The sequence below is a fragment of the Cydia strobilella genome, chromosome 12, assembly GCF_947568885.1.
Source record: "Cydia strobilella chromosome 12, ilCydStro3.1, whole genome shotgun sequence".
Lineage (NCBI taxonomy): Eukaryota > Metazoa > Arthropoda > Insecta > Lepidoptera > Tortricidae > Cydia > Cydia strobilella.
Genome location: NC_086052.1, coordinates 13,067,170 through 13,080,282, shown reverse-complemented (window position 1 = coordinate 13,080,282; position 13,113 = coordinate 13,067,170). Strand labels below are relative to the sequence as shown.

The 13,113-nt window shown below is 36.8% G+C and overlaps 2 protein-coding genes across 4 annotated transcripts in view; both read left to right on the top strand.

Moving 5' to 3' along the window:
* The window catches only part of LOC134746183 (glutathione hydrolase 1 proenzyme-like), a 59,991-nt gene that overhangs the window by 34,379 nt on the left and 12,499 nt on the right, over window positions 1-13,113 (top strand). For all 3 annotated transcript variants that reach the window (XM_063680503.1, XM_063680502.1, XM_063680501.1), the window contains 3 exons: window positions 896-1,114; window positions 8,137-8,357; window positions 12,462-12,651. In XM_063680503.1, the coding sequence (XP_063536573.1) occupies window positions 896-1,114; window positions 8,137-8,357; window positions 12,462-12,651 (630 nt within the window). The remainder of the gene's footprint in view (window positions 1-895; window positions 1,115-8,136; window positions 8,358-12,461; window positions 12,652-13,113) is intronic.
* On the top strand, window positions 3,976-4,717 carry LOC134746201 (nuclear protein 1). Its single transcript, XM_063680526.1, has one exon. It carries the CDS (start codon window positions 4,093-4,095, stop codon window positions 4,291-4,293), a length of 201 nt encoding a protein of 66 aa, XP_063536596.1. The 5' UTR covers window positions 3,976-4,092; the 3' UTR covers window positions 4,294-4,717.

Genomic DNA, 13,113 nt, shown 5'->3' with positions numbered 1-13,113 from the left:
TTATCTAAATCGGTTCAGCGGTTATTGATTCCCCATACAAATTTCCACCCCCTTATCACTCCCATAAAGGATGATTTCTGGGATAAAAACTACCCTATGTCCTTCCCCGGGACTCAAACTATTGTATTGTATTGTATTAATTTAATTCAAGCAACAACATGGCTCATAAAAGCTTTGAAACATAAAAAAAATCAATTAAAATTAAAATACATACTTAAAAATTAAAATATGTATTACTAAAATATTAACTAACTTACAGGAAACATGTCAAAAATAAAAGAATAAAAATTAGGTCTATCTCTATACCCAAATAATTCCGCTACTTGGCGCTAGATGTTGACTACGAAAATAAGTCTTTTTGGTAATAAAACTTATAATTTATTTCATTGAAGAAGTTTTTTTTTTTCACATAAGGTTTCATTAATTCCCTGCCTTTATATAGTATATAGATCTAAATTAAGTACATTTCCATAACCGTGTAACATGTTTAACTGCTAGTTATTCGTTGGTTAACATAACGCAATTTATTAGTTATAACTAGAGGTTTTGTAAGTTGTAGACCTCGCGAGCATAAACCTGAATAAATGTATGGCTCCGCCATTTTGAAAAATTTCAAAAAAATAATCGACAAAAAAGTATATATATTTGATTATTGAACCTGCTCACAAAATTTCACGAAAATCGGTTGAGAGTTTCGATCTGTAAAGAACATCCGGACACACGAAAGCATTTTTGCCCAAGCTGACACGGAGACCTTCGCTGACGCTCTGTCTATTACAATTTGTTATTTTTACTTTTTCAACATAAAAATTGTTAATTCGAAGAAAACTTCCATTTTCTTATTAGTTCCACTACTCAACAACAGATGGCGCTACAAGTCTCACCTTGTCCACAGGCCGAGTAAATTCAAGACCAAGGTGATCATCGGCTCGCTAGCGCTGCTCCTTGTAATTGCGGCTTTCTGTGGCTTCATCATCAGCAACACCAACGTCAAGAAACAGAGCTTCGAGCCCCCGGACCCGGTGGAGCCGTTGAAACCTTCGGCTTCTTGGCTTCATGTGTTTAAGAAGGCGGCAGTGTGCACTGATGCGCCACCTTGTTCCGAAATAGGAAGGTAAGTTTAAATACTTTGATGTATGTACGAGTAGGTATGTTGTTGGAATACGGGGTCGAAAATGGCTAAGGCCACTTGCAGCATCCCACTAACCCGGGGTTAACCGGTTAAACCTGGAGTTACCATGGTTACCAGTACAATTTCACACTGGGTTAACGGTTTAACCGGTTAGCTCTGAGTGAGTGGGATGGTGCAAGTAGCGCTAATTGCTTTTGTAATAGGGTCATTGCGCTAGTTTTCATCCAGCTCTAGTTTTTTTTTATTTGAATATAAATCTACATTGCTGCACAAATTTGGACTTATTACAATCCTTAATGTCTAAACAATATATCTATCTACATAAAAATTATATTTCGCATGTAGCAAAATAAATAGGTATGAAATATATTATTTGCTAATCCGTCAAGTGGACGAAAACCAGAGCATGGACGGAAACTAGCCCAATGACCCTATTACACTTGGCCGATCTATATTCTTCGCGAATGTGGATGAGGATAACGCATTGTGTATGGTTTACTGATGTTTCGGCGAAAATTACTTGACAAACTTTCAGTTCCCAAAATATTTATCCCATATTTTTAGTTGGGCGAAATTTCATTTCGCAAATTTACATAATCCAACCTAACCTAACCCAACCTAGTACGTACGTTTTCATTTCGCAAGTATGGGGTTGGGAAATGAAATGGTTGCGAAGTAAGGTTATGCTAACGATTGGTTTGCCAAATGAAACTTTGGCGAAAAGTTGGTTGCCAAGTGAAATTTGGCGAAATAAATTTCGCCAAAAAGGAAGTACACCATTGTGTATGCCTGGATAATCGAGATGCCGGGCAAAAGACAGTCGAATTCTTTTCGTATATAGTTTGTATGAAATCGATATTGGTAAATATTAATCTGACTCGGTACATTTAGCAAAGTTGTGCGGTATGCATAGCTATAGTTTAAGTACTGATTTGGAAGAGGGGGGTAATATAACCCGCCTATTACCCATGTTGAAAAATTGGGTACCTATGTACGTGAGTAGGTATTTAGGTAAGATGAAGTCTCGTGAAGCCTTACTGAAGAAAGCAAGCATGAAAAGTCAAAGTCAAAGTCAATATAATCATTATTCAAATAGGCCTAGCAACAAGCACTTTTAAATTGTCAAGTTTTAAATATTACCTTAATCTAAATATCAGAGCAATTTATTGATGCAGTTATTATTATTCTTAAAAACATTGAATTATTATAGATATGTCAAACTTAATAATAAGAATTCACAAAAGGATCGTCAAACACCAAAATTGTATAAAAAATACTAGTCTAGAAACTTTCTAGAATAAAAATCTAAATGTCAACAAATACAGATTACCTAATATAGGTATTCATTGAATTATCAATTTCATCATTATTAACACAATAATAAATAATTAATTATTTTCAATCACAATCCCACGGTGTTTCATCATTCATGTAGTCTTGTGTGTGTGCGGGTGCCTAAATACTTTTGAGCGGTAGTGTATATAGGGTACTCGTACAGCAAGGCTACACCGATGTTTAGGGTTTAGTCATCTGATAACTCACGAATAACGCTCATTAAAATCGGGGATATGATGATGATTTATCATTTGAAATTCGATCATGTAAACATTGATGTCTATTTTAATTTAAAACTAATTTAAACGTGCTGCTTCGAATTAAACGCAGGTGGAACTTTATTGTAATTCAAAACTATGTTTGGAAACTACGTCGTTTAATCGTGATATATGTATAAATATGTATATGGTCAAAACACATAGGATAGTAATGCTGGTAGTTCAGGTCAGGTGAAACTAAGCCAACTACAAAAACCACCAGACTGTATCTCATGAACCGTGATAGCTAAAATTTGACTTGAGAGTTGAAATTTTCACAGATGATGTATTTCTGTTGCCGCTATAACAATAAATACGAAAAAGTACGGAACCTCGGTGGGCGAGTTCGACTCGCACTTGTCAGGTTTTTTTTATTTGAATACAGTATCCCGATAAAAGATAAGTACTTATTTAAAGATATTGACAACCTACTAATAATACATAGGTACACTACCGGTAGCGGTAGTGTAGTCGATCAGCATGCATTTGTAATCTCAAACCCAAAAAAAACATTATAGCCAGTGAGGACTTAAAGCACAATGAAGTTAACCTATTAGAATTAGGAAAATTATATTTCTATTAATTATTTATTAATATTTATTTCATTTCTTAACTTAATAAAGTTATAATCAAAGTTCGCATATAAAGTCAACTGAGAAAAGCTAGGAAAATCTATTCTATTCAGGCAGTACGATAACATAAAATTTAGGTACTTATACTTACTGACACAATTTATAATACCTACCTACTCAAGTTTTAATACATTAATTACTATTTTAAACCATACTACCTACTTTGATAATAAATCGAATTCATGCAGATTTCCTTATGCATTACCTACTGGCATGCAGTAGTTACAATAAGGAACATATCGTGCATGTAGGTTGCTCATCCTGTATACAAACGTCTTATTTTTAAAATAATCTCAGCCGATTATTGAATAACCGCCAACCAAACAAAATGTCTTTTTTTTATAAATACCTGACGCGGTATAAATTCTTAATATAAAATAATTATGCTAAATTATGTGAACGTGACTTCGGAAATATTGAGGTGTTTATAATTCTTAATGTGGTGTGACACACCGGCGCACACAGGTATATAACGTATGACTACCTACATACTCACATACGCATTTATAAACAAACTCTTTCATAACCGGGTCGCCGGCTGCATCGACCAATCGCGAAGCTTCATCGTTATCGACGCGCATGCGGTCAGTGACGTGTCTCGCGACGGTATATAAGCGCCCACCTCCGCCCGCACCGAACATTCAAGCCAGAATATCCAACCAAGCAACGTTGCACTCGCAACCAGTGTATTACCTAGTTAAAAAATAAAAACAAAAGAAAAATCCACTTCGCAACCATGTCTGAAACCTTCTTCGACGAGTACGACCACTACAACTTCGAACAAGACAAACACATCTTCTCTGGACACAGCGGCAAGCAGCGATCGAAGCGCGAGGTGAGCGAGCACCAGAACCACTTCGACCCGTCCGGCCATTCTAGAAAGATCGTCACGAAGCTAGCGAACACAGAGAAAAACAAGAAGGGCAGCAAGCAATGAACATTCCGGATCCAAAAACGACTTTGGCTTGTAATTGGGACGTCGATATGCAGAACGAATGGAGAACGTTAAGGCGGATACCCGAGGAGAGCTCGGGTAGGCCTCGTCGAGATCAGTGGAGCATCCTTGGCGCTTCCTGCTCATGCAGGGGTGCTACTTCGCCAGCAGCAGCGGGCGAGGTCATCGGACGTGCCGGGCCCAGGGTCCAAGGCCACCGGTAAATCTATTTTGGACACACCACCGTTCCCAGATCTGATCTCAAACTAAAACCGAGCTTGTTATAGAGCTCATCTTGCTGTGTTATTAATTCCTAGTTAGTTTATTACTGTTAATTTTGTGTTTTCTCCCTGTATATGTTTGGGGTAGGATGCTCAAAGGACTGTAATAATAATTTAAGGTTTAATAAAGATTTAATTTACGATTATTCTGTTGTTTTTTTTGTGTCGGAAAATGTGTGAGGTCGTTCTCTTTGTTATGTTTTTATCCGCCTACGCCTAGCTGTTTATACACAAAAACAACCTTGAAGCACAAGCCGAGGCGGCGCGCGCCTCTGGCCTTGCCGCTATTATCAGTAAATATTGTATTATTTTAGCTACAGCTAATTAATGTAGCTATAGCTACATTATCACGTGATGATAGCATAACCAAGAACAGCTTATACCTATATAACCCACAGGTCGGTTTATTGTATAGATTACAAGTGGTTGCAAGGGCGATCGATAAAGCACCCAAGGTGTATAAATCAATAGTGCAGCGATGCATATTACCCTACTGAGTTAAGTAGGGGACTTGTTGCCAACTCAGATTCTACTTATCGTAGCTATTAAATATCATTACTTATTTATCCTGTAACAGACAGACACACTTTCGCATTTATAATATTAGTATGGATTAGTAGGGATCATAGAGTAACTTATACTAGAGCGGTACTGTCATAGTAAATTTTGTAACCCCAGTAAATTCACTGCCATCTGTCGACACACTTTAAAACTAAAAATAAATATTTATAAAAATACGATAAAATGTATTTAAATATGGATAACCGATTTTTTTATTTGCATTAATTATTTTTATATGATTTTGACCCATGTTCTTTCACTGGTATGCGTTAAACTTATAAATAACAAACGAAACAGTCAACGCCCTCTATACGAGTGTAGGCCAAAACTAGTTGCGCCATCTGATCGAGAAACAAATTTTCGTGATTTTCGAGGCACGTTTTTTCCTTAGACTGTATCCATCTATTACGGAGTTATATCTATCTTTGGTAGGGATTTAAAATCGAGCCACTTCTGTTGCAAGGGTAACCTATTTAATATACAGTACCTGGGAGACCGAGCTTTGCTCGGAAAACATATAAAAACTTAAAAATGCGTGTTTTCTCAGAGACTAGAAGCTAGAGTAGCTAGATCGATTTTTCGTCCCCGAAAACGCCCATATAGCAAATTTCATCAAAATCGTTAGAACCGTTTGCGAGATCCCTGAAATATATAATTATACAGGCTGGAAAAAAATTATGGGTCCAGGAGGGAAAGTGCCTTAAAACCTTAAGTTGTTAGCTCATTTTACTTACAGGAAACATTCTTTTATTTTTTTAAAGAAAATGTTTCCTTTAAATAAAATGAGCTAATGAAATAAAACTATGAAAACGGATTATATCGCGTATATTGAATTTATAATACATCCCGACGTTTCGAACTCTTTACAGCGTTCGTGGTCAACGGGTGACTGAGGAAAAAAATTACAAAGTGCAAAAATACCCACATACTAAAATAATGAACAATCATAGACTACAAACTTTAAGGCTGGTTGTACATGCAAAATCGGTTCATAAGGCTAGTTATACACTATAATTATTTTTCAAGTAAAGATATATATATATACGCGATAAAAACGCGATACGCGAGTCTATGATTGTTCATTATTTTAGTATGTGGGTATTTTTGCACTTTGTAATTTTTCCTCAGTCACCCGTTGACCACGAACGCTGTAAAGAGTTCGAAACGTCGGGATGTATTATAAATTCAATATACGCGATATAATCCGTTTTCATAGTTTTATTTCATGAGTAACTATCGCGGTAACCGAAGACAATATTAAAATGAGCTAACTTAAGGTTTTAAGGTACTTTCCCTCCAGGGCCCATAATTTTTTCCACACTGTATATTAAGACTGACTGAAACAGTCCCGTGTTCTTCGTGTGGGGCTGTCACTAAAAAAAGTATTACATGATCGTCAGTAGGGACATCAATCATCATTAGAAAGATACTTAAGCCAGGGACTAGGCGAGAAATGTCCCATCTGTTTTTAAATAAAGTTGACGAGATTAACACGTTCACGGACATAGCCCCATTCTCGAAACTGCGTGATGTGGCACAGCTAAATCCCATACAAGATTTTTTGCCGTCTATGGACGGACTGCCACATCGCATTTTCTATAAAAGTTCACATATTGACATATTGACAGCTCAGTTTGTATACATCTTCATAATTAAATTGAAGAGGCTGTGATACGGCATCTAGTCTATAGCCGTAACCAGCCGTAACGTTCTCAGCCAACAGCATGCGTCATGGCCCTATACTGGTGGTGGTGATGCATAAAGTCGGTAAGTAAGTCACACTGAAGATTTTGCCAGTGTACCTAAAACGGCACAAGATACTTGACTTCATTATAATCCTATGAAAACTCGGCGTCTGTGACGGGATTGCGGTTTTGTTAAAGTAAAAATCATCGGCTATAGCCGTGGTGCCATAATATCACGAGGGTCCCCTTTTACGCCTCTCGACGGACTGTATAAAGTTACAGTGAACTTGCATACGAATCAGTAGGTCCATTGCTCGAATCCTCATAGATAGATATGGCGAACTCCCACGGCTCCGCCATACAATTTTGAAAAATTTCCTACAATTAAATCGACAAAAAAAATTAACTAACCTTGCAATATCAATATACCTACCACGAGAATCGGTTGCGAAATGCTCCCTGTACTGAATAACACTTTTTTTTATACCACGTTGGTGGCTAACAAGCATACGGCCAGCCTCTGAAACAGAGACGCACCGCTCGCGCTTAACGCTCGCTCGCTCAATAAGCGGAATATGTAGATACAATAACCTGGTATTTTAAGTAAGTAGGTACCTACAGCTAGCAACAAAAAAACCTTTTCTACAAAGTGCGATCAGCATATGGCAACTAGTTTTAATACAGGCAGGTCCTGTATTAAAACATTTAAAACTAGTTGCCATACGCTGATCGCACTTACGATAATAAAACGATAACGGAGCATTAAATTTGAGAGCAAATTTTTACGCATCGCCTAGTGCCCGCGACTTGCGGTCATCGTACTTTCTGAATTAAATGGCCACCTGTGACTTATAGAATTGATGCTTGCCTATTTTATTATTATCTAACATTGGTACCTATCTAAAATGTAGTTCTTTACACTGTACTTATAATTCCTAAACTATGCAGTAACGAACCGGAAGATATTTTTCAGAAGAACAGAAGTGTTTTCCTCTGTATCTTTTGTGTAAACAAAAAGTTTTTCCACAGCATGTCTCAATCCAATACCAAAAATCTATAAGCATAGCTTTTTTTTTCAAAACAATACTCTCTATCTCACTAGAGATCTTCATCACCAGTCTCAACTTCCCCATAACTGCTAACTACGCATAGCAACAAGAGGGCTAATATTATAGCCCCTATGCTAATCTAATAGCCTAATGTGAGTAATGAAATAAGTAGGTATCTCTGTATTTCTTCATTGGTTTCTTCACAATGTTTCTTTTACCGAAGAGTCTAAACCTAGACAGTATTTTAACAAGGTTCTTTCCTATTTACAGACAAATCCTTGCCCAAAATGGATCAGCGGTGGACGCAGCGATCGCCGCCATGTTTTGCAACGGGTTCCTCAACCAGCAGAGCATGGGTCTCGGCGGTGGCTTCTTCATGACGGTCTACATCAGAGATGAAGAGAAGGCGTACACCGTCAACGCGAGAGAAACAGCGCCTTTGGCGGCTACGAGAGACATGTTCAAAGGAGACGCTTCTAAAGCCTCTAAAGGTAATTTTGTGTTGGTATAAATGTTGTTCTATACAAGCTCATTAGCAATAAATCACACCTATATATATATGTGTGTGTAATTTTTGTGTGTATGTATAACATACGTCTATGTTACAAGGTACAAGTTCAGAGTATTAACAATGTAAGTAGATGCTCTGATAGTCCTTCTTTTAAGCTGGCCATACACGCTAGGGTACGCCTGCGCAGTCTGATGGCATTCTCTCATGTTGTATATAATATCGCCGCTCGTTGGGAACTTACTTTCCACAATCGTATTAAAAATAACTATTGTGATCTATGTTGTATTCGTATTAAAACTTAAAAGTCCGCTCTTATATTGTGGGCCTTGTATCCTAAATCGCTCCCATATTAACCCGAATACTTTCTACAGCTCAGACATAAAATAATGTCGTGTAGGTCAGTTAGAGGAGACGATAAAACACGCGGAAGCGTGACCGGGGGCTTCTATACTATTGACTTTTAAATATTATTGTTGAATATAAAGATAAAGTGAGTAGTGCGGATGTAGATCGATTACCTTGGCCGACAATAATGAAGGATAAAGTACTAGGTACTAAATAGTTAGTAGGTATACCTACATAAAGGCAGACAGAAGATCGTCTTTTGTCTAAAACAATAAGTCAATGGTAGGTAGCTAAACCATTTGAATATACATAGGCTAGAACAGATTAAAATGCTTCATGAAATTTTGTCATTTTCAAATATGACATTCAAAGGCTGTATATAGGTACAAATAACAATTATATAAGGGAGTAACTGGGGTAATAGTAATGCTATATTTATATTAATTATAATAAATAACCAGGTTTATTTATTTCAATTATTGATTTAAATAACAAGCCTCTGCGTTAAATAACAAGCATACATAGTAGAAGTTGCTCAGTATAATCCCATAACCTCCCTGGCAACGGGAATGCACTTATTTTTTAGCCACCGTGTATATATGGATTGCAACATTTGTAATAAATTTTATTTATCATTAAAACTATTATTCTCTGTGCTACAATTGTTTAAACACTTATGTTCGGCGTAGAAATGTAACTGAATGAGAACAATAGGTATTGTATTTTTGTAGGTATTTTGTTGCTTCGTTATTCTGTGCTGAATAAAATGAATATTTAACAATTATCTGTATTTATTATCTAGGTGCCTACCGTGTTCCGTAATTCTATACAATTGTTAATTTATCAAATTAAGAAAGGCTGTGGTTAAATTAACGGATAAACAACTTTTTCGTGGTATTCCATTAGTATCTGTACCTACTGTAAACATTTATTGGACGCTGATAAGCAATAACGTATTAACTCACGTAACCATTTAGAGAAAATAGCGCCTAAAGATTGTTTCGTGTCTTTTGAGCGTTTGTTCTAAAAATTTAAGATTTTGATTAAACTGCTGTATTTGTCACTTTAAATACAATTAACACTAGTAATTTATAATTATAATTTTCGGAATATTCGGAATTTGTCTCAATAATCCCCTTTTTGTTTATTTCATGATGATGTCAAACCTTTTCAAGACCGTGTCATTATTATACTTAACACAGTTTTGCTAATTGTGTAAATCTGCCTTAAACTTAGAATCAACATGCACATAACTTGTTGTTGTTAAATATTATAAATTTTGTTTTGAAAGATTCAATCAAGCCTCAGTATGCACTGATATGATATTTTTTTTCGATTTGCAAGAATCATTCAAATGTAACAAGTTATTTAAAATCATTATAATTATAGAAATAAAATTATTTTACGAATGTGCATACATTCAAATTCTTGAACTTGCCATTTAAAATAAATTGCTAAGAAAAACTACAGCATTTTGCGGTTTTGTTTAATTTCTTCCGGCAAACTTACCTCAAAAATTAAACCCTTAAAAGCTAGTGTGATTACTTACGCTTTATAAAAATACCTTATTTCGATCAGCATTAGTGTTTACCTCTTGAAAACCGCAACAATTAACAGATTTTTTCACTAAATTATTAATACAATTTTTAGCAACACTTACCTTCGTAGCGCTTCTGGTAAAACAGAACTAATGGAATGTGACTTCCGCAATAATGAGTTAACCTCTCTTAAGACATTATCGACATTTTAGTACGCGTTCTGACCGTACTAAACGCATTAATGCAAAACAGACAACATATGTTAACGGATTTGTGTTAACCTTTTTTAGGGTTCCGTACCCAAAGGGTAAAAACGGGACCCCGGGATAGTGGGATGATGCAAGTAGCGCTAACGTCATTTTTACAAAATTAAGTCGAGCGGACCAGCTAATCATCATCTTCCTAGCGTTATCCCGGCTTTTTGCCACGGCTAATGGGAGCCACTAGTTTTTACGAAAGCGACTGCCATCTGACCTTTCAACCCAGAGCGAAAACTAATAAGCCTTGTTGGGATTAGTCCGGTTTCCTCACGATGTTTTCCTTCACCGAAAAGCGACTGGTAAATATCAAATGATATTTCGCATATATTTAAATTCCGTAAAACGAGTCGGGCGCAATATGGCGGGGCGGACCAGCTACAATGGCATTAAAACTATAATTTTTGGATAAACAGTTTAGAAGTTATTCAAGAAAATAGGCAAAAAATTACCATTACCTCTTTATCTCCGAAACTACTGGGTGTAAAATTTTGAAAAAATACACTAAATAGATTTTTACCTGTAGATCACCCTAACCTATTAGAAATGTGCAGTCAAGCGTGAGACGGGCTTAATTATTTAGTTTTTGATCCGACCCATACGGGTTTTTTAAAGATATTTCACTCACATTAAAAATACATTGTTTAAATTGTGTATTGTACGGAACCCTTGGAACGCGAATTCGACTCGCACTTGGCCGGTTATTTTAGTTTTTGTGGGTTGACACATTATTGCTTATCAGCATCCAATTTATTGTCTACATACTTACTAAAGAGTTCGGTGGGGAAACTTAATGCGATGTTGCGTTTTTTTTTTACAAAATCATGAACTTTCATGGACGGGAATTACTTCAAAACCACTTCCCTTCCACGGTCAGGCAATTAAAAATTAATTCTTCAAACAGTAAAGAAACAGTTATAAAAGTGAATTGTTATTAATAGGCGTTTTGCAGTCGTTTGGTGCTGGTAAAGTTTCTAAAGCTTTCTCTTCGACCATCCGGTCTCGGCGCCGTTTCACTAAGGCATTGTAGATAATATGTGACATTTTCAGCCAAAAGGTACCACATTGTCGCTTGTCAATAAGGTTGATTTCAAATTGAAGCTGTATGGAAATAGCGCTTTATTGATAGCCGACAATAAGTACCCTTTTGATTGAAAATGGCACATATGGAGCGCATATGGCTTACCTACTGGATAACCGAAAGGTCAATTAGATTAAGATCACGATCAAGCTGGCATCGTGTGACTTTAAGAGCATTTTCACATTGTCCGAACCGATATCGGATCCTACACTATTTTGCACATTGTGAAGTAAACCCTTCAGTTTGTAATGTACTCAAAGCTGCAATAGCCGATTCATGAATGAATTCCATTCACAATGTTTCCACACCATTTTGCAGCTCGCTGTACCTACGTGATTCCTGCGTGCAACACATTGAAAACGATTGATATGTCACCCCGGTCACTGCGACTGATCACGGTGTCAAGGTGTGATCGAATAAATGCAATAATGTTGCAGCGAACATGCGACAAACAAACAGTCTAAATAAATACTATTAAATACGTCGCTCATAAATGCTTGTTTATTCACAAATGATGAACGAAATAATTCGCCTCAAGGTTGGTTTCTATCATTACATTAAATTGAAACAGAATTAAACAAGAACCTGTCGGTGTCGGGCCATGCTCAGTGTAGGGCAGTAGTTACTCTTTCGTCACCATAGGCTTTTTTTCCTCTCGGAGTGATTATTTCCCAAAATATAAACTTTGTCAATTTTATTTAGAAGTGCTTACAAGCAAATGTCATTGTAGTTCTCTAGCATCCTCAGGAGATGCTAAAGATTATTAGACACATACACTTAAAGAGTGACCCAGGAAGCACAACCATGGCAACGTGATACAATACAAGAAAAAGGTTATTCACCTAAACATTTTCTGTCCACAGGGCCTCTAGCAATAGGAGTACCAGGAGAGCTCCGAGGAATGTGGGCAGCACACAAGCGGTGGGGCAAGCTGCCGTGGGCGGATCTGGTGGCTCCCACCATGGGCTTCTGCAGCTATGGCTTCCAGGTGTCCAAGGTCATGTTCGACGGACTGCTGGCCGCGCCTTATATCAAGAGTGATCCAATTTTAAGGTAATTAAGTGGTTTATTGATAAAATAAATCAAATCGTGAGGGGATAGGAATAACCCCAAAAGGCCTGCTCTTCCCTGTGGGTGGAAGTCAGAAGGATCGCTATTGTAAATGTATTGTATACATTTTTGGAATTAAGATGCCGAATGGACCCAGGCTTTTTGTGAAGCGTTTATAAACAAACTTCTATTATACCTATACATAGGTTAACGTCCGTTACTGAACTTTTGATCATTCAATGAATCCAAGGGCGCAGGTGCAAATTCCTAACCACAAATAGGCTTATTTCAAGAGATACGTTTTTACTCGATAGTATTAAGCACTCCTTTTTAATACACTTAAGAAAAAGATAAAAAGGTTTATGGTTTCTATTTAGGGTTCCGTACCTCAAAAGGAAAAAACGGAATAGGATCACTCGTGCGTCTGTCTGTCTGTCCGTCTGCCACAGCCTATTTTCTCCGAAA